This window comes from Hyalella azteca, unplaced genomic scaffold (assembly GCF_000764305.2).
Source record: "Hyalella azteca isolate HAZT.00-mixed unplaced genomic scaffold, Hazt_2.0.2 contig16941, whole genome shotgun sequence".
Taxonomy (NCBI): domain Eukaryota; kingdom Metazoa; phylum Arthropoda; class Malacostraca; order Amphipoda; family Hyalellidae; genus Hyalella; species Hyalella azteca.
Genome location: NW_025946746.1, coordinates 16,888 through 39,442, shown reverse-complemented (window position 1 = coordinate 39,442; position 22,555 = coordinate 16,888). Strand labels below are relative to the sequence as shown.

Below are 22,555 nucleotides of genomic sequence, written 5' to 3'. Positions count from 1 at the left end.
CGTCTATTCCACCGATCACAGTTTTTTAAGGATGGCTGACCGTACTTTGAATTTTGAATACGTTTGGTTATGAATTACATCCTGAACCTGCTTCATATCTCGAAAAAACTTGGACAGTTGTACAGGCTGGATTTCATGTTGTCTTCAGGCATAAAATTCATTTCGAATAGGTTACCATGATTTGGATAGATTCGTTGCTTATGGAAGGTGACTTCAGATAGTTCTTAGCGCACGTGATATATCATATAAGGTAGATCTGCTAAAGTCTTGGTAAATAATTAATGCTTTCTGATCACGACATGATCATAATCATGTCGTTTGTTACTTTGTCAATGTTCGTGCGAGTTTACCCTGTCGCCCTGTACCTGTGTACCGCCATGACCTTACGTGTGATTGATGTCTGTGTCACAGTATGAGCTGTATGACTGTATGAGTAGCCCGTCCGTATAGGCTATGTCGCAGTGACGGCCTGAATTATTATTATTATTTCCAAAATTGTCTTGCACTTGCCCAGAGAGATGCTTATAAAATTAATTTAACAGTCTCAAGGGCTGTGGTTTATCAGAAGAAAATGTTGAAAAAATTATGCACCTGGATCAAAGCAGATCAGTTGTTTATCTTTTTTATTGTCGAATACGGCACTGCTGCGCCTACCACTAAAAACCGTAAAATATTGGCCACAACTGCAATGTGTAGGGTTTGATTACCGCAGATGACTACGAACGCTTTACAAAGCAATTTTGAGTGCGCCAGAAGTTCAGTTTTGTATACTAAAATAGATCGTTTTTATTGAAGGCCTTCAACATGAGTGCCGTGGCGACTTCATCTGCTTAGAGTAGCTTCTCAGCTGGGCTTATTCTATTGCCTCATCTGAGCTGCTAAATCATTCAGCTATGGCTAAGAAATTTTAAGCAGTAATTTTGGCTTTAGGTCTAATCAATTCACTCGTACAGTATATATAAGTTCGACGATGCAGCCTAGACTTAACATGTCCATCAATACTTGAATATCATTTATTTCAAAAGTTTCCGTCGCAAGTCAATGGAAATGGTTCATTTATATATGTTTATCTAAGTAAGCAAAATCCTAGGTTTTGTTTACTTGGATATAACGTTCGTCCCACCGACCTATATTTATATTGAACCATAATTAACTAAGGCGTGTCGGAAAAACTATCTACATACTATCGAGTATCGACGCCTACGCGGCATTAGTACGCGTATTGGGAAAATAATTTTAATTGCGAGGAATTCGGATAACTCAGCTGCACGTAATTAGTTGCGGATATTAGTCAAGTCAGGTTTGGTCAGCAATTTAGCCTTACCGAAATTCCTAAATAATAAAATATTTTCTGGGCATTAAGTTTAGCGTCACAACCTATATTCAACTCTCATTTCTTGCAAAACAAGTCGAAATTGAATTGATGGTAGATGCGATGCATGTAGTAAATTAGAATATAATTATGAAATTTATCCATATTCCTGTCATTGTCACGCTTAAAGCACGAGCAAATAATGAAGTGGGGAAAATCTCCTCATTATGGACATTCACACTACAGACGTACACGTATATAACCTCGAACGCACGTACCGTGTCTCATTTCGCACGGTTTCTCTCAGACGTCCCTCTCAAGTGAAATCGTTACGTCGATTTTACATGAGAGCATCAAGGCGATGGTTAATATCTTGTGCTGTAGGTTTTATAGCCTGAATGTTCTGACCTTGATGGTTGCTCAGAATTGTCGTTTTAAGTATTGTCCGAATTCCAAGATATAGATTGTTAGCTAAAATGGATTCAAAGTATGAATTAGATTTCTAGTAAATCGGGTGTAAAAGAGCGGCTAAATTTCTTAACAATATTTTTATTTGTAAACTTGGCAACCGTACTGCCAGCAGCGCATGTAATAGGCGGACAGTAATGCAGCTGCGGAGAGTGAAGCACAATTATACTTCTAACCTCGATTAGACCCATGATCTTCGTCAAAATTAGTTTTGGTGTTCGAGTATCAGTTATTGGTACGTAATCTGTATAATTTCTCAATGTTTAGTCGGGTAATTTGTGTATATTATGACGATTTAACAGGTTCGCATGTTGGTTAAAAGATGAAAAGGGAAGTAACCTCTCTAAAAATCAACGTGAAATTAGTAAGAGATGTTAGATGTGTAAACATGTCTTGTTTCCCATAACTTGTCGAGTCATCGAATTTGGATCGGTTTTTAAATAGGAGGTACAAATACGGAATTGTGTGGTGACAACCAAACTTTTGCTATTTGTAGTAAGTAATATTTATAGTTAGCTTCGCTCTACTTGTACAAAATGTATATATCAAGCGCTGGTAGGCACTGGTGGTTCTGAGGAAATAAGGCGGTTGTGGTCGTGCAATAATTCGCTTCGGTTGAGTATTTTTAAGAAAGTCACGTTGAACTCAAACGCAACTGTTAGCATACTAAATCCTGAATTGTGACTGGCGTGGTTTTGCTTCTATCAACTAATGCATGGCGACGTGTGTGCACTCGGCTGGTGATGCGAGCTCACTGTTAACTTAGCTCATCTAATAGAAGAAATTATCCCCTCTTGTTAGGTTACGAACTGTACATCACGATGAGCTGTAGTTGAGTGTGGCCTTCTTAATACTACTATTCTCCTCCTGAAGACTGAAGATCTCCTTACTTATATTTGAAGATTCACAATGGGTAAGTTAACGGCTTCACGAATGTTGCGCTAATGATAAGGAATTGACTATTCTGAAAAATACTACTTCCGTTGTTTTCTTGTAGTTCGAATTTGTAGTTGTTGTACTCTATCATAGTAAAAAACGAGTCAGGATTTAACGTGCCGTTTTATCGAACTGTATTTAAAAATTTTTTAAGTGTTACGAAAAAAATGAGGGTCATCTCCGGCTATTCATTGCATTGCACATTTTCTCTGATCATTTTCTCAGTTCAACATGAACTTATCGTTGAAGGCACGCTTTAGGCATATGTCGAGTAAACACGATAAGCTGTGCCGTGGCACAACTTGACTCATGCCGTGTTTGTGCGGAGATTGTGTGCTGGCACGTAAACACAGTTGAACGTGTTGGTTCTCCTTGCCTTCCGCGCTCCAAGTATTTCCGGCAATGTTGTTCACTACTATCGTCTATCGCCCATGCTGCTAAAATGCAAATATTTTCAACATGTTTGAATTTACAAGCGTTCCTATATGAATTTGAAAATTTCTGTTAGCAATCAGTGAATTTATGAAGCTTTTCTACTTTAGTACCGGTATATTGATTCTATAATTACAATCAGTGAAAGGCTTATGTTTGTCGTAAGTAATTTTTCACGTTTTAAAATTTGTTGAGTGTGATTCGTAGGAATGGCTACTTTTGTATGCTATTTTTCAATGTCCGGCAGTAGGTTTTTCTTATATTCTTGCTTACAATATTTGTCAGTGACGAAGAAACACTTTAATTACACTGCCTTTCCAAATCTTGTGCAAGTTTCTGATTATAATATTGATAATCACATAAAAATCAATATGAACTATAATATCGATTATCATATAAAAAAAAAACAATACGAACTGTAAATTCGTCCCTGAAGCTTGCTCAGAGTCTAGGTAATACAGTTATTTTGCTGGGACTTGTGACAATACGCGCACCTGCAGCCAGGCAGGGCGGTACGCAGCAGCATGATCAATAGACTGGAGTTGTTCGAGTGTAGAGCGATGCGCGCCGTGAGTCACCGCAGATGATCGGTGACTTCCGTCGCTGCCTCCTGGAACTTATCCTAACGCTGCCTGGTCGCTCAACTCGTTCGATGACCAACTGATTTCCTGCTGTGAATAGTAACGAACAGCAAATAGTAACGAACAGCAAATAGTAGCGAACAGCAAATAGTAGCGAACAGCAAATAGTAGCGAACAGCAAATAGTAGCGAACAGCAAATAGTAACGAACAGCGAAAAGTAGCGAACAGCGAAAAGTAGCGAACAGCAAATAGTAGCGAACAGCAAATAGAAGCGAACAGCAAATAGTAGCGAACAGCAAATAGTAGCGAACAGCAAATAGTAGCGAACAGCAAATAGTAGCGAACAGTGAATAGTATCGAACAGTGAATAGTATCGAACAGTGAATAGTATCGAACAGTGAATAGTATCGAACAGTGAATAGTATCGAACAGTGAATAGTATCGAACAGCGAAAAGTAACGAACAGCGAAAAGTAGCGAACAGTGAAGAGTAGCGAAAGGCGGTGAAAAATTACTATGTGGAAAAACTGTTGACAATTAATAGAAATTTTTTATTCGCATAAACGAGTTTAGATATCTTCGTATATATGCAAAAAGTTGCACTAATACTCAATATTTGGCCGCCAGATTTTACATTCGTTCATCTATGTATATTTTCTTGTAGCATGAGTAAAAATTTATGTATACCTTGGATCCACAAATATCACCAATTTCTTCTCTTTTTAGTTGACGAATTTTGTCAATAAACACCGCCGTAGTGTAAATATGAGCTTCAAACTTTTTTGGTGGAGCAGCTAGTTGTGCTCGTTACGAGCATTTGTAGTAGATCATTGTAACTACTGGGGTGTCGGGTGTCACCATTCGTTATATTCATGCACTGAGCGTCAGCTAATGTATTCTTGTGTGTTCTTGATGAGATGTTTCCTGTTTTAATACATCCCAGCACGGTGTCCGAACAGCAGCTGGGGAGGTCACCATTATATATACGATCTTATACATCGCTCGTTCCTCTATAAAATGAAAAGAATTGTCGCAAGATAACGTTTCGACGTAAGTGCAACAAATGTGCTGGACAAGAGAAAATGTTTTTAGGAGATTAGATTTGGTTGCATTAGTCGTAAACGGTGCAAAAGTCCTAATTAGTATATTATTATTAGACAGGAAACGACGTTATCTCAAGCATTTTAAGTCGGTAATTATCTGAAGCTAACGTATTTTATCGGATCGATTGTGATCGAAACCAATCAATTAAGCCAGTGGTTCCCAAACTTTTTCAGGCTGGCGCCCCCTTTGGCTCCCTACTGAATTTCTAGCGCCCCCCACAGACACATATAAAACCATGCGCCTCTTTCTAAACAATTTAGTACCGTGCAATTTTAAAAGGTAAAGGTTAAACACAAATGTGTATTTCACAAATAGAATCCCTTTTAGTGAACCAATATGTTTTTCAGCCGTTTTAACTGTTTCAGCACTAGAAACCTAGGACGTCTCGGGCTAATTTACGGCCGGACTCGTGGCCGGTCGCACGACCAATCTCCAAATTCAATTATCAAGTAATATCTCCCAAACTAATGAACGCACCTCAATAAAACTTGTAACATGTATTCAGCAGAACTTGACGGTGATGTTTAGCTTGCGAAAAAATTTTAAATATCACCTTCATTCATGAGTTATATTGCGATACACGCCGAAATTCGCAGTGATCAAAGAATTTCTTCCAAACTACCGAACAGATTTGAACGAATTTTTGAATATACATTCCTAACTACCAAATGGTGTTTTTTATATTAAAAAAATTTTGATTATACCGTCGTTTGCGAGATTTTTTTTTTTCATTTCACCGTCATTCTTGATTTCACACTTCCATATTCGCTTTCGTTAGAAAGTTACAGATATAGGAGGAACGACCGGCTTTTCTACCGGCTGGTTTAACCAAGAGCCGTTTACGTATAGCCGTATAACTCGCAAACGAAGGCAAAACGAAAAAATTGTAACGAGCTAAACATCACCGTTGCTGAGGTTAGGTATTAAAATACTAAATTTCGTTCAAATCTGTTCATTAGTTTGGAAGAAATTTCTTGATTACTGCGAAGTTAAGCACGTATTGCTGTTTAAATCACGAATGAAACTCGCGAACGAGGGCACAAGCGAAAAGTTTTCACGAACTAAACATAATCGTTCGGTACTTATGACTGTAAATTCAAAATTTCGTTCGAATCTGTTCAGTAGTATGGGAGAAATTCCTTGATCACTGTGAATTTCGGCCCGTATTGCCATATAAGTATGGCAAAAACAATTGAAGGCAAAATTCAAAAAATTTTCACAAAAATTTTTCCGTTAGGTCCTAATGAATACGTGTATCAAGTTTCATCGAGTTAAGTTCATTAGTTTGAGAGATATTTCTTGATAATTGAATTTGGAAATTGGCCGTGAGACCGGCCGCGAGTCCGGCCGTTAATTTGTCGGAGACGTAAACCCACGAGAGGTTAAAAAAATATTACTCAGTACTCACTGCAGTGAGTGACAGAGAGCGCATTTTCTCGTCGACGAAAACGTGAAGTCACGGACGGACTATAACTTAGTACTCACTGCAGTGCGTGACAGAGAGCGCATTTTCTCGTCGACGAAAACGTGAAGTCACGGACGGACAGACAGACGGACGGACATGGCGAGCACAATAGTGTATTTTTTCCATAAATGAGAAAATGCCCAAAAAACAGATCTGGTTGAAAAAAACCATCGCTGGGAGTCATGTGCTGCACGTGTTGTGTACAAATCAAACAAACGTTCGAACTTCTGACTTTGACTTCGGACTGTCGCCCCCCTATCGCCCCCCTATCACCCTCTTCTTCTTTACCGCCCCCAAAAATCTTTCCATCGCCCCTAGGGGGGCGATATCGCCCACTTTGGGAACCACTGAATTAAGCAGACATTAAGCCTTACCAAATTTCTGCGCGTTCCTGTTTATGCATATTAACACCGGAATAAGCTGCATGGTGACTGTAGTGGTGACCTTACTGCTGGAGTAGACAATTATATATTCAATTCTTAGCTGTGTTTTCTGTTAAAATTAAAATTTTGCCTGCGCCCGATTACGTTTTATACATTTTTAGATAATATCCTTATCAGTGGACGCCGCCTAAGCTTTACTACATTCTTGATTTACATAAAGTTGCCGCAAGTTGTTATCAGGACATCTGTTCGAACTAAGCCCGTTTACGTCTGTTTGCTGCGTTTTTTATATTTATTTGAAGATTTCACATTCTTCTAGTTTTGCTTTGGCGTTGACAGAAATTCGCAAGTTGAGAAGCTATAAGCCAGTCAAGCAACCCGCTGAGAAGCCACTATGCTAGAGGTCACCCTTGCAGATCTCTGTTTTTTCATTGGATTTCTTGTTTCTGTTCGAAGCTGAGAGGAAAGATTAGCTCGCTAAACCTGCTGCCCTGCTAGCTAACCGTGTTAGCCAGACGTCCGACAGTGATTCCTCTGCATCAGCTATACGAACATTGCACGTATTCCTTCAATACCGACGAATTATTGCCGAAACCATCTGTCGAAATAATAGCTTCCCGGTGGTTTTATTTTTTCGCGCGTCATTGTTTTTCCTCATGAATCGCAATTTTCATCATACTGGAAGATGTAGTAGTTGCCGATATTCGGGAGTGTAATGCTTGTAAGCGAATTATACTTGGTCGGCTCAGTTTTTAAATTACTCGTCATTCTTAAATCTATCGATAGTAGAAAATACAGTGAAATTAAATTTAAACGATGAAACTAGATTCAATCAATCATAACCTTGTCATGGGCGAAAGGTTTTTTATTTAACGTATCGTCTGCTCATCTGTTTTTATTTCAAATATTCGAACTCTTTCATTAATAAGATAATCTATCATCAAACTTACATAATTTCTCGTGGCTTCAAAATCAGCAATAGTCATTTTCTTTTCACAGAATGTTACTCTAAACAAAGTGTAACACTACACAATATTCTACGCCATCGCGACTAATATGCGTCTCCTGTTTATGCATACAGTTTTATGTTTTCTTACAAACGCTTACTCTCTTGCTGTAATTAGGAAGCAGGTCAGGAAGTCGTAGTCCCACAAGCGACCTAAATCCTTGTTCTCTAAGTGCACTTAAGTGCAGTAATTACCGCTGCGTAATGACCAATATATTGAGGCGACTAGCATCACCGGCGTGAGAGTTACCGGACTGTGAGATCATATTTTCCACTATTTGCCATTTATACAGTGGGGGGAAATAAATATTCGTACACTTGAAAAATCGTATTTTAATGTATGTAAGTACACAAACTTAACGGGAAAAGTGATTTAAATTATGTATAGAGACGCATAGTATTCAAAAATACTATCAAAAGAAATTAAATCTCAATGCAACAAAAAACAATGCAACATGTTCACTTTTCTTGTTGCATTGAGATTTAATTTCTTTTGATAGTATTTTTGAATACTATGCGTCTCTATACATAATTTAAATCACTTTTCCTGTTAAGTTTGTGTACTTACATACATTAAAATACGATTTTTCAAGTGTACGAATATTTATTTCCCCCCACTGTATATTAGGCGTACAGAGCTTGTGTTTGTATTAACTTGTACTAAAACATTGGTAATGGAAAAATTAATTATTATTATACGAGGTTCTGAAACTGGGTCTAATTTTTTTATGAAAATATTGACAAGAACTATTCTACGACTTGCTCGGATAACTTGTTATAAAATAGATAATTATTATGAGGAGCATTTTCCGCGATCAAAGCATTTTTATATTTTTACTGGCTAAACTTTTCTAGCTTTACGTTGATAGAATATATCTTCAACATGTTCACTGCTTTATTTATCCATTTTACTATAAATGCTCATCGAAAAGTTCGGTTTATTTCAATTATGCGAACTACTTATAGTGATTTTTTGATTGGTTCACATAGAAGCGACTGGAAAACTTGAAATAGCTCCCGTGTTAGATTTCAAACTAAATTAATGAGTAAATTGTAAATGATTCACAGGAACCTTCCTACCACCATTTTGATTCCATAAAATGCATCAGAAAAGCAATAGTTTCGCCACGGATGTAGGGCTTTCCTGCTAACCATGTAAATTCTAAATCATTCAACGGAAATTTTCGACTACCAATTGAATTTTATAAAAAAGCTTTAGACGGGCAACTAGTTTCGTAAGTGGTGCAGAGCTGCTCAAAAATGAGCTCGCAGCAACTTGGGTACGCTGTGGTGCCCGCTCAGAGAAGTCTTGCTGTGTCTGGTGCGGCTATTTCCGTCATAGCTGCCCAAAGCGTCGTCAGCGTCCATAGCGTTGCGTGCATACCTCGTATCTCTGTAGAAGCGTCTGAGTAAGACGTAACTTGCGATGTGTCAAGTGGGTAATGTTTCTTATAATTCCGATAGTTGAGCTTGAAATATTTCAATGATTAATGCAGAGACGTGAAAGATTCAATGATTTTTTTTGTGTAGTACATCTTTTAGAGGTTTCGGGGGAACTGATAATTTAGGAATGTAAACCGAACATTTGTTTTCATTTTTTATCTAAATTACATTGGAGCGGGTGCTCTCTGTAGTTCATGTTCTTGGTTGTGTATAAACGCTTAATTTTCATTTCTAAGGATATGTGGCTTTGCTCTCGATTCTATGCACACACAGAAGTTATTTTAGCGCAAACTGTACGGTTGTAATTTAATTTATATTTTATTATTTTTTTGTTTGTAACTGATGTGATTTAAATAATCAGCCAAGACTAGTGAACACTCACCTACACGTTTTAACTCGTGCTTGACCTATACGGTACAGTGAACAGCACCTGACGCTCTGTAATCTCAGCTTCGTGATGACCAACCCATGCTTCTAGTAACCGCATGCACTGTCAGGGATTCAGGGTTTCCTTAGTACTACCTCATTGTGACCCTACAGCCCCTGCCTCATTGCATTGTGACCCTACGGTCCATGCCTCACTGTGTCCATACAGTCCCTGTCTCACTGTGTGTGATCCTACAGCCTCTGCCCCACTGTAACTGTACAGTCCCAGCCTCACTGTGTCCCTACAGTCCCTGCCTCACTGTGTGTGACCCTACAGTCCCTGCCTCACTGGGACCCTATAGTCCCTGCCTCACTGTGACCCTACAGCCCCTGCCTCACTGTGACCCTACAGTCCCTGCCACACTGTGTGACCCTACTGTCCCTGCCTCACTGTGACCCTACAGTCCCTGCCTCACTGTGACCCTATAGTCCCTGCCTCACTGTGACCCTACAGCCCCTGCCTCACTGTGACCCTACAGTCCCTGCCACACTGTGTGACCCTACTGTCCCTGCCTCACTGTGACCCTACAGTCCCTGCCTCACTGTGACCCTACAGTCCCTGCCTCACTGACCCTACAGTCCCTGCCTCACTGTGACCCTACAGTCCCTGCCTCACTCTGACCCGCCAGTCTCTGCCTCACTCACAGTGACCCTCTATCTCGTGTTCCGACGTAACCCTCCAACCCGCATTTCACCCTTGCAGATCTCATCCAACCCGTGTTCTATCCTAACCCTCGAGCCCGTGATCCACCCCAACCCTCGAGCCCGTGTTCTATCCTAACCCTCCTTCCTCACCCATTTCAGGATCAGGATGCCAGGACTGCATGTCACGCGTGCCGTACGCGACGCTGATCGCGACGGTAATGTGCTGCGTGGGGGTGGGCGTGTTCTGCGGCACCATGTACCGCGGCACCACGCTCACCATGCGCATGCTGCAGGAGGTCTTCCGTCTCCAGATTGAGTGGTCAGTATATCGAGGCGGCTTTACGTTCATATTTATTTTATTCAGTGATTTGTAACATATCTTTGCGGTTCTAGGTTCTTCATATTTAATTATTCAGTGATGTGTCACTCATCTGTACAGTGCTAGGTGCTTCTTATTTATTTAGTCAGTGTTGTGTAACATATCGATGCGGATCAACGTTCGCTATATTTATTTATTCAATGATGTGGGGGCTTAACATATAAAATTTTTCTCGGCATGCTGTATTTATTATTGGTGAAAAAGCTACATTTTATGTTTTACAGGACGTTTCCGATTGATTGATGTGATTAATTTATGTAATTTTGTTCAGAGTTGTAGTAGGAATGTTTATTTATAATTTATATATTATAGTTATTAAATATAACAAGTTTACTCCAGGAGATGTTGACGTATTTACTATCGTGTTGTGTTAGATATATTGCTTGACAGCTTGTAGTGATAGGCTCACAGGTGTCTTTGGTTAGAATAAATCTGAAATATAGTTTCTTGCTTAGCCTGTAGGTATTCTCTACATTCCACCTTTTCCATGCAGTAGTAGCACAATTTATTGCTTCTCAATTTTCTTTCATGAGCTTCTTGATATAGCTATAAGCTTTATTTCTTTATTTTGAAGTGTACGCACTTCTCTGTAACCATATGTTAATATTTTATTTTGTAACCATATTTATGTTTTATACTTATGTTTTTGTTTGCTTGGGGGTACGGTGTGGTGCAACTCACGAGTGTAGGGACCGACACTCGGCGAGGTAACTCTAATTCATTTAACGCTGCTTCGAGTTGTGCATCATGCATACTAATGTGTGTCGTGCATACTAATGTGTATCATGCATACTAATGTGTATCATGCATACTAATGTGTATCATGCATACTAATGTGTATCATGCATACTAATGTGTATCATGCATACTAATGTGTATCGTGCATACTAATGTGTATGATACAGACTGATGTTAGTGGCGACTAGTGTGTGCATGATGAATAGAGCAATGGATATGACGTCGTGAATAAAGTATTGATGGTTGTTCGTGTAATGATGTGCTCATTGTAACGTAAGTAATTTTTAATTAAATATTCGCATGCGTGTTCACACTATTCCTAATGAATCACACTTCTATTGTTTATGAGAGTCAACCTTTGCTCTCGTTGCATGATTTGTTTTTCTGCGTTTTAATTGTTTCTTACGTTAGATTATTTGTTATTTTTATGCATGATTTTCGCGTAGTGAGAAAATTATCTTCTCATTCATGTTTATTTCTGTGCACATTAGAATGTAGGACAACGCCTTCTAGCTTCTATCCGTGCATGGCTCAGTTGATAATAATCAGTTAGTGCAATTATTCACGCAAGCAAGCAATAATTTTGCAAAGTATTCCGTTCGGTTCAACAGTTAGTGAGGAATACTTTTTAATTTATGGTAATTATTCAACACGTTCATAAAAAATAGCAGAAGTTTTCAACCAGAAATTGCTTACCCTAAGCATATTATTATGGGTTAGTTACAAGTTTTCTATTGATTATTATTGATATTTAGAGTTTTTTCCTGAATTTCCAAATCGATTGTCCTGATATCGTTCTATGGGTTTTTTTGCTGCTGTTGATTTACATTAGACAGCATAAATTCATTGAACGTACGGTAGCCAATTCTAAACTCATAGCATTAGTTGACAAGCAACCTAGTTCATAAATTCACTAGGTACAGGAGTTTATAAAATACTGGGGATTGTTCCTGAGCGCCCCACCGCTGAGCTCGCGGTGTCTGACTGTAGGTCTCAGTTGTGGGGTTAAGTTATTATGTAGGTAGGATTCCTTACATTTCCCTTCTTTTTTTACTCGTCTCTCTCGTGCGGGCGGCCGACGTCCCGTGTAAGCGACCTCTTGTTCGAGTGTCTTCGTTTCTGTTGCTTTTCACCTGTCCCTCCTTGTCACTTCGTCTCTTTGAGATGCTAACGCTGCTTCTTTCGAGCCAGCTTCAGCGGTCTGGACATCCGAGACCTTCCGCCCTTTGTGGGTGATGAATAATTGAGACCTTCCACCTCTATGGTGATGTTCATCTTGACTTTCGGTGCGAGATAGCTAAATAGCTGAAGCGGTTGTAAACATTTGGCCACTAAACTAACTAACTAACTTATAAAATACTGAATGCTTTACAGTTAATTTTATTGTCAACGAATTTACCTGTGACCTGCTTCAGTATCGATACATAAATTAAGCGAAGCATTCGATCATGAGCTGTACTATCAAATCCCGCTTAAGTACACGTAGCGGCTGATTTCTCGTCTTGGATTTGCGATTATGGCTTGAAAAGCCGTCAGTGATTGGCTGACGGAATTACGAACTCTTAACTATTCTTGATAACACGGTAATAGCAGCCTGCCAGCCTGCCACAACTCACGGGTCGCACAGGAAAGTTGCATTGCATGCAGCTCCTTACCAGCGCAGGATCATTACGCACAGGAAGTCAGGACTTTAATAGGTTCTTATTGGGAGTTCAGCCAGACTGCCTACCTTGCCTTGCTCTAGTTTCCTTGCTAGAATCTGAAGCAGACTTTATGTGTTCAATTATTATCACTAACTAAGGGGCTGCGGAAGTGTAATGATACATAATTTGTTTGCTGCTTGACGTATGAATTACGCCAGGAATCTAAATTGCTTGTACACTCTACTTTTGTTTGTTGTTTCTTTTCTGCATGATCGTAAAGGTGGTTATCTGCTCAATATTCAAGTTTCAAAACAATGCTGCTGTCCATTCAACCTTTTCTTACAAGATATGATTCTCAACCGCAGTTATGTGCATTTTTTATACTTGACTACGATGTTTACGTGTTTATTGCTAAACATAATTATATTTACTTTGAAAGCCTTATATTCTTATAGAGGACTACAGTAACGTTTGTATTTGAAGTCGAGCGCTCTCGGGTCTGGCAGGATGTTGCTAGGTGAGATGTATCTTCCTTAGATTTGTTGAGATGAATCTAAAGTCTAAACTATTGCACGATATCCTCGAAAGGCTCGCCTGTCGGAAAATCTTAGCAGAAAAAAATAGTTGAACACGTTATCATCAACATACTCGTTGACGTACGAGCAATTCAAGTAAACGACCTTATTTTCCTTCATAAGAGACATAACATAATTTTTTCTTTGTTAGATACCCAGGTTTCAGCTATTTATTCCAACCAACAAAAAAATTTGACTAAATTAGTTTGAAATAATTATATTGGTTGTCCTGTGTATGATAGGAGGTCCCGACTTACCAAACAGGGAAAAATGTTGATCTGCTGAAAATATTTGGAACGAATAGAATATAATATGGAATAGAAGATAAATCGACTAGAAAAAAATGTACATCCGCGCGCCGTCGCTCTTGAAATTATTATTTCACTGGTTTTATTCTGCTTATGACTTACATTCATACTAACCGCGAATTTTTTATGTCAACTCGAAATGTAGTTCTCAAATTGATAATAATTAAATTATTGAGTAAGATGATGATAATTCTGACTATACTAATGAACAATTGCAGGGTTCAGCCGGTACAGCTGACGTTCCTGGTGGTGGGGGCGAGCATGGGGGGCCTAGCGCTAATGATCCTCTTCGTGGGTTGCCTGTCTACGGGCGCCACCCGCGCTCGAGTCTACGCTTCCTGGCGCGGCAGAGTGGGCGGCCGCATCTCCTGTGCTCTCGTCAGTGATGGTCCATCAAGATTATAAACATTTATTTCAAATATTAACGCGATCCTATCAAGTCTAGTAGCTACTTCAAACTATCGTCTGTCCTGAAAAGATCCGGTCAAATGACACGATTTTTGGTCTTCTGTGAACAAGGCACGAAAAGTAAGAATCGGCGACAGGCCACATCAGGCCTACACTTCAGCGCCGAGATCACTATGTTATGTTATTTTCGCCGACTTGTCATTCAATTTAATATTGCCACCGTCCCTATTTGACAACCTTTCTATTTATTCTATACATTACCTGGGTTGAATAATTTATCAACTGTCGTGAAAGCGTGTTTCTGGTGGGAAGCGGTTCTCCTCAGAGTAAGCCACATATTCAAAAATATCACCACTGATCACATGAAATACCTCGTGTAATTGACACTTGTCTGTCGCAGCACATTTAACTTGCCCGGCATATTTCTGATTTAGTAATTTAATTTATCAATGTTAAATGCTCATGTTGTGTTTCTTCATACACATTGATTTAATCACATTTATTTTGGTATGTTGATTACTTTTTACTTTTTTGTGTCCCCCTTACAAGCATGGCACTAAACTCACTTTTTCAACCATTTATCATCGTAGCTTTACTGCCGCAGTATTCTGTGTGGTATTGCATAGTTTTATTTGTTTACAGTTCATGACGCTAGCGTACATCTTGGTGATAGTGTGGCTGGCGGTGTTCGCAGGGCTACTGCTCGTCACGATGCTTTACTCCATCGCCTGGCTGCAGTGCAGCGTCATACCTGACAACCAGTGCATTGATTACAACCAGCTCGGTGAGTCTATACAACCAGTGCATTGATTACAACCAGCTCGGTGAGTCTATACAACCAGTGCATTGATTACAACCAGCTCGGTGAGTCTATACAACCAGCTCGGTGAGTCTATACAACCAGCTCGGAAAGTCGATACAACCAGGACGTTGATTACAACCAGCTCAGTGATTCAATGCAACCATCTTGGTGAGTCATTACAACCAGCACAGTCAATTTTGGTCTACCATCGTAGGCATTGAAATAATAGTATCTACTACCACGACTCACCATATGAATGCAAATTAATTGCAATTGGAGATGAATTAAAATGTTCTAGTCCAACTCCGTGTACATCGTCTCATCCCAGAGAAAATTGGTAGAATATGTATTGGAAATCGATTAATTTCTGTTTGACCGGAGGTTGCTCTATAATTGATTTCTACTCAATACCTATAATTCGAATAATTTATATTATGGGTCTTTCAGGTTTCTTGTTCCCCGGAAGCACTCCTGAGGAAGACAAGAGAATTTGTCAGGGGGAGAGGAAGCTCTTCTGCAAGGACTTCGTCAATAACGCCGAGGTTATGTTCATCATCGCCACCAGCGCCACGATCGTGGTCATCCTATCTTTGGTGAGCCTTGCATCGTGAAGCGCAATCCTAGCGTCATTTCTAGTCGATGCTCGATAGTGCTTAACTTGAAGAGTATTTATCAATTTCTGACATTATCTTCTGATTTTATCTTTACACGAAATTACATTCATAAGCATTCACTGAAGTAAATCGTTATTCTTTTCGCCAAATTAGAATTAGGTTTTAGTTGACTTGTTCGAGAATGTTTCTTTGTCTAAGTTAATCTGATTCCAGAATTAAATATTGGTAGCCATTTATCTCTTGGGTGGGGACTCAGTAATTTTATGTAGGGTCAAGGTAAAGCATCAAAACCGACAGCATTGAAATACGGTAAAATCATTGCTTTTACCGTATTTCAAGCAGTATTCCAGCAAGTTTCTAAATGGCTCTTAAAATGTAAAAAGATTCATCCTCCTCAATATTAAAAAGGCTGCACCTATCTTGCGAGTTGTTTGAAGTGTTTGCTGTATTACTTCTGAATGTGCCAGTGGTTTGATCCCCCCCCCCAAGACATGTGTGGTTTTGGTTCGATTCTGTGAGGAAGCAAAACATTAGAATCAGTCAAATTCATGTAATTTTGTTTGGCAGATCCACTACCTGATGTGCCTGGCTGCTAACTACGCTCACATCAAAGACCAGGAGAAATTCATGGACCTGCAAGACCTGCAGTATCTCAGGGACAGTTCCGAGATGTCCACGCTTCCCAAAGACCGATTCTAGGATACCGCCCAAGGGATTTTCTTGCGCAACTCAGAGACTCTTGATCGCAACCGCCGGCGTCAGCAGAGCAGCGAGCGTTTTTAGTTCTGCTTCGATTGAAGCAGACCGAAGTGACGCCAATGCATACAATTTGAAATTAACTTGATGTTATTTATGCTCATTTGGCAACATAATTTTGAGCTAAGAGAGGAATTGTGATCGCCACTGAGACGTGAAATTCTTCATTAGTTACGAATTAGCTTTAGGAATAATTACAGTACAGAGTGCATGGACCAACTGATTTAATGAGATGCACTTAGCTTCAAATACTAAATTTAAGCACCTGTTAACACTACTAACACATGATCTGTCCTTGAATTTCGCAACTTCCTACGCAATATTAACTAAGAGTTGTCTGATTGAATCCCTTGGCTGGATGCTGGCTCTGAAACTGAGGCTTTGTAGTGCCTTCATTGATGTCAAGAAAAGTTCTAGTGAAAAAAAAAAACTTTTCTTTCTCGAACTTTTATTGAGGAGGACGAATAAGGAAAAGTTGTTCCTCGAAAGATCAAGATAAGTAGTTACTGAATAGAACTTTTTTCCCATCTACACCCTCGAGTTTCTTGTAAATTGAAGATTGCCTTGATGAAGCTCTACATCTGATCGTCATTCTTCACGATGCGCACTACAGGTTCAGCTTCAGCCCAAGCATCCAGGCGATTTCTGTTCTCAATTACGTGCTATTATTAACTGAATCGTGTTCTCAATAGATTGATCTATGCCTTATCCTGTATAAGCTTAGCGGTTTTATGATAGTTGTGCTTTCCATGGATCTTTATAACCTATTTTTTGGTACTTTGATAAATGGATTATGTGTGTTCATGTTGTTTAATGCTCGACGTGTCTTGTGCGATTAGTGTAAGTGACGATATCTACAACAAGTTAATTTGGAGTTTAGTTTCGTTTAGGAAGTTAAGAGTTTTGATATTATACGGCAATTGTCAAGTAATGTAAAATAAAATTTTGATTCGCCAATCTACCATGAATATTTGTCATTATCAAACATTTTAAAATTTTTTATTGGAATTTCGATGGTTGCTGACGTGTACGAAGCGACTGGGTTAGTAAATATCTTAGCCTTATTCAAATGTGAATCTTGTGAGCGTAATTTACTCCCTCAAATTGTATTATATGGACTTATGAATCTCATCAGCATATTATTTCATTTCTTTCAACGTTTTTAGTATCTCAGGTTTAACTTTAACTTAGTTTACTTGAATTTTTTTGTGCATTGCTGGATATCAACTTCACAGTTGAGCTTTTATTTGTCTTACAGGAAAATTTTGTTCGTCGCCATTCAACAAGTTGAGTCACGTTTCATGAGATAGATAAATGCTGAACTCCAAGTTGTTTGATCGCGGTCGTCGAGACAAAATTGTTAGATGTAGAGCCGAGGCAAATTTTAATATAAGTAGCTATGAATTTCAGTAGAGCAGAGTACCGGTACTGTTAAGTTCATTTTCCTTGTAAATTTCATTTTATACACCGATTTTATACACCAATCCATAATATAAAATTCTTATGCAATGTTGGTTAATGCTAGAATTTTCTTTCACAAATATTGTTCAACAAGTCTATATAATAGCGTTCGGACCTTAGAAAGTTTCTTGGACTGAAAGACTTGTCGAACATTTATAGGTTTTAGCGTTATAAGTTTTTCAACAAGTTTTGGTCGTTTCTTACCGCCAGAGCTATTTCAAACAATGCCAGCATTGCCATCTTCCTGCCTCACCCAGCTACTGTTCAACAGCTGTCTTTTTAGGCTGCTTACTTCAGAGACTGTAAACACCATAATATACATATATTTCTTCAGCGATAGCATGCAATGGTGAATAAATTTAGATTTTTTTCAGCCCCATGTCAACAGTTCTTTCTGCAGAAACTTTAGCACACTATACGACCTTCTCCAATTTGGCTCGGCCCGTAGTTTCACTGAAAGCTACTTGCATCAAAATAAAATATTCACTTTAAATTCAAATTTTTCATTATAAACCTGTTGTCCTTCCTCTACAATTATGAAGATGATTTTCACAGCGATATTCATCAAGTCATTCATATTCAAGCTAAATAGTATGTGTATCCCCAGAAAAGAAACAGATGAAAAAATCCTTGCTAAAACTTATCTGGAATGACGAGTGCAGAAAATAAATGATGCGAAAGAAGTTCCTCGGATAACTAGTACCATAAATATATAAGAAAATTTACACAAGTTGACATATAATTTAACAAGAAGATTGAGAGACTAAGTTGAAATAATGAAATACACAATTGTAATACATGCCAGGTTTCTTAAAATTAAGTTACCATCCGAAGCGATGTTATAATGTACATATACTGCAGCGATACAAAGTGCATTTACTGCAGTGAGGTTGGCAACGAGGGGGGGAAAGATGTGTTGTTGACTTCAATTTTAATAAAATCTTACATGAGCATTCTAGTTTCAACAAAACAATATAAGCTAAAATGATCAAAGCTGTACGAGAGGTAATAAACCCGAAATTTTATTAACGTTATTCAAGATTAATTTTCACAAGAGAACGTTTGAAGATACGCGAAACAAAACTCTACAGAAAGCTAAGCCTTGCACAACAATATGGTACAAGATTCAAGACAAGTTTTTTATGACGATATGGTACAATGTCTTTATGAAGGACACTGCTGCACTAGGAGAGTGAGGGATGCAGCCGAGAGCAAGAGTGAGGGCACGGAGGAGGCGAGGAGCATATTGAAGGCTGTGGGTGCTGAGCCTGCCAACACGGCAGTGTAGATGGCGGGCAGTAGTGGGCAGTAGACGCTGCACACTGCAAGTAGTGCCAGCAGTGGTCGGTGTGGTGAACTGCTGTCAGTGCGCGACCACAGATACACCAAGGCTGTCACTGCCAGGTGGTGGACCTGTAGGATCATTAGACTGATATTCTACTTCACTTTCAACATTTCAGCAAGCGAATTTGACATTTATGGGTTCTATTCACACAGAAACCACATAAATAGCAACTAATAGAAATTGAGCACATAAATAAATGAGAAAAATAAAATAAAGTCAATTTCATCAACAGAGAATGCAGGTATAATAAGTGACGTGTAGATGCTGACCATGACAACATTGGCTTCCAGGCTCATGATGATGTATTTCCAATCAAACTGGAGGCCTCGGGCGCCCACCCATAAAGGCAGAACCCTTGTGAGCACCATATCAGCAGTGGACCACCCTAGACCTGCAATCAGCACCTGCAGATGAAGAAAATTTGGTTTAGTCTCAAAATATTTTTTACTGTATTCCTGATTGAATGTCAGATAAGTTATTGATTAAATAATAAATAAATACATTACTAGACATCCTTGAAGGCTATGAACAGATTTTCTCCACTCATAATTTTGCATGATCAATAAGCCTTATTTCAACTTCTGTTGCTCTTCCCTTGTTTTGATATATGCTAAAAACAATAATAACCTTTACAAAATACAAATTTTTTGGCCCACACAATATAAAAAGTCAGATCAAACATTACCGGTATTAGCTAGAATAATTTTTTTTTGCCAAACCTGAAAAAATCCTGAAATCCTGAACCTGAAAAATCCTGAATTTTTGCCAAAAAGCATGAAAAAGTCCTGAACATGCATATAATACAAAAATTCTGGAAATGAAGCAATGCCATCAACCTATATTAACAAGTATAACTTTAAACTCACCTTAATGGGTCCAGATGCTGATATTTTTCTAAGCACTAAACTGATGGCAAAAAGGTCACCAAAATCCATTGTAGATTTGAAGATTTCCTGAAAAAGTAACAATCATTTTACCTTCTTGAATACAAAAAAGTTGAGCCATGAAAAATTCCAGAATAATTTATATGTTTGTTGTCATTTAGGGACATAAACTCAAAAAGAGACAACATGAGATGACTGATCATTTAATTTTCTCAGGTTACACAAACCAAAAGCTAACTGTTAAAGATTGGACATTATCTCTTAACATTCAAGTCTAACCAACTAAATCAAATTTTAAAAACTAGCTTCATGTAAATTACAGCACCCAATTACTGGTATTTGCATAATAGTGTCTACCTGAGGAGCCAGGAGCTAAAATGAGTGCAAAGGTATGAAAAAATTGCATGCATAGAAATAACCAAAATTATTAGGATTATGATGGGTTAAACAGTATATGTATTAAGCAACAGATTCAATTAATTTATTATGAATAGGTTACTATGGAATATATATATATTTGAGATAAATAAGTGAAGATCATATCATAAGAATCCAATTTTAAAGAGCTTACAGTCAACAATGAAATTCCTGCAGGTGAAGGTAAGTCTGCAGGAAAGAATGTTGCAAGCAACAACATCTTGCAGAGCTGAGTGAGCAGGTACATTCCTCCCACTTGAACACACTTCCAGAAAGCTCCATACTCAGACCTGAGAAATTATTCTTGTTAAAGAGACGGCTACAAAAGCTGTTAGCAATAAATGAAAATGTAATTATTTACTAGGGAAAGTAATACAAAATAAGTAATTGACCAAAGCTTTAACTGCAACTTTAAATAGCCTCTGAACATGAGCTAAGCTAAGAGTTTGCAATCAAGAATAATGAATTAATGAAAGAGCTGCTTAAAGTAGCAGTAAAAAATAATTGTAATATAATGAAACAGTTTTATGATACAATTACTTTATATACAAGAAACTTGAAAGCAGGACTCTTCACTGTAGATGACATTATTGCAAAGCAAAGACAATGAGACATGAAACTGTGCGTGTGTATATTTATATATGTAAATAGATGTGCCAAAATTGAGGAATGGAAAATTCTATGGAATCAGCAGCCAGTTTGCTGATTCTAAGGAAACAGCATTTTGTTGCTGATTCAGAAAATTGGACATTAGAGTTAGAACATAAATTGACAGAGTTAGAAAAGGTTAGGTCAAGTTTGGAAAAGTTCCTTTATATTTCAATAATAAAAAAAAACTTGAATGACTGACCTAACTCACAATTCCTACAGTATAGAAATGCTATTCTACAGAATTGGCAACCTGGCTGCTGATCCCATAGAATCAGCCATTTGGCGATTTTGGCACAACTGTATAACATAAATTGAGAATCCTGCAAGTTCTTCAACCAGAGAACAGCAATCAAAGTAAAAATTTGACTAGCATAGAAATCCTTTAACTCTAAAAAATTAAAAATTTTGTTTAGTGATGGGGTTGGTAATTTTGTATATTAAAAGAATATTTTATTTAATGTATATTAGTATAATTTAATGAAATATAGCACTGAATTGGTTTGGAAGCACCATATTGGTTCTGAAATATGGTTAATGAGCAGAGACATGTTCATATGTAGAAGCAAAAAAGTTCTCAAACTTCTGGTTTGTACTTGGAGAAGGTGGCACAATGCACATGGAGTTGTTTATAAGTTAAGGTATCACTGTATTGCTAAATGGGAATTTTCCTTCTTGTTTCCGACATCTTTCAGCAACAATATGGCAGATTTTCAATACAATTGAAGTCTTGGGGCCTGATCATGCAATTATTTCTATTTTTTAATAATTATATAGGAGGTAATTTATCCAGCAGTAATCTTACAGTTCCAAAAATGGCAGGAAAGCTCTAGTTGCAGCATTAAAGGAAGATATTTTCAATGCTAGCTTGATTGTTTATAATTTATTTTCAATTTAAACAAACTTATTTTATATAATGCACACAAATACCATTACAAAAAAATTTTAATATTCAGTCCTAATTCTAGTCTAGGTACCTCATAATCTAGGAATAAATATATAATTTACAGTTTTCAAGGCATATTTCTAACCTATTTATAAATAGGATTTATCTAATTTTGTAAAAAAGCATACTTACAGTTCAAAGTATTTATAGGTGAGAAAGTAAGGACCATAAGCCAAAAACAAACAGTTTCCCAAGTGATAAAAAGTCATGGCTTATTTGGCTTTGAAATACTTCACGTTATTACTTCAATTCTTCAAGAAAATATCAATGATAAAAGAATAATCAGGAGCAAACAATATGTTTAATTGCTCAACTATCAAAAAATAATATGCAATAAATAACTATAAATAGTTATTTATGTAGATACTGGAAACAAATCACAAATGGAATCAAATTAGCACACCAAAATGCAGAATCCAGTATTAAGGTT

At 37.9% G+C, this 22,555-nt stretch overlaps 2 protein-coding genes across 4 annotated transcripts in view; one reads left to right on the top strand and one right to left on the bottom strand.

The window, feature by feature from the left end:
- LOC108664473 (neuronal membrane glycoprotein M6-a) overlaps window positions 1-18,378 on the top strand; it is a 27,586-nt gene extending 9,208 nt beyond the window's left edge. For 2 of the 3 annotated variants that reach the window (XM_018151062.2, XM_018151065.2), the window contains exons 2-7: window positions 10,361-10,520; window positions 11,270-11,287; window positions 14,063-14,222; window positions 14,895-15,036; window positions 15,502-15,647; window positions 16,236-18,378. In XM_018151062.2, coding sequence (XP_018006551.1) covers window positions 10,361-10,520; window positions 11,270-11,287; window positions 14,063-14,222; window positions 14,895-15,036; window positions 15,502-15,647; window positions 16,236-16,367 — 758 coding nt within the window. In that variant the 3' untranslated portion in view covers window positions 16,368-18,378. The remainder of the gene's footprint in view (window positions 1-10,360; window positions 10,521-11,269; window positions 11,288-14,062; window positions 14,223-14,894; window positions 15,037-15,501; window positions 15,648-16,235) is intronic. The other variant, XM_018151064.2, reaches the window with a different exon arrangement.
- Window positions 18,373-22,555, bottom strand: LOC108664474 (transmembrane protein 147). The gene is made up of 5 exons (XM_018151066.2): window positions 22,258-22,555; window positions 20,686-20,821; window positions 20,097-20,183; window positions 19,500-19,634; window positions 18,373-19,298 (listed from the first exon to the last, which is right to left on the bottom strand). Exons 1-5 carry the CDS (start codon window positions 22,332-22,334, stop codon window positions 19,050-19,052), a joined length of 684 nt encoding a protein of 227 aa, XP_018006555.1. The 5' UTR covers window positions 22,335-22,555; the 3' UTR covers window positions 18,373-19,049.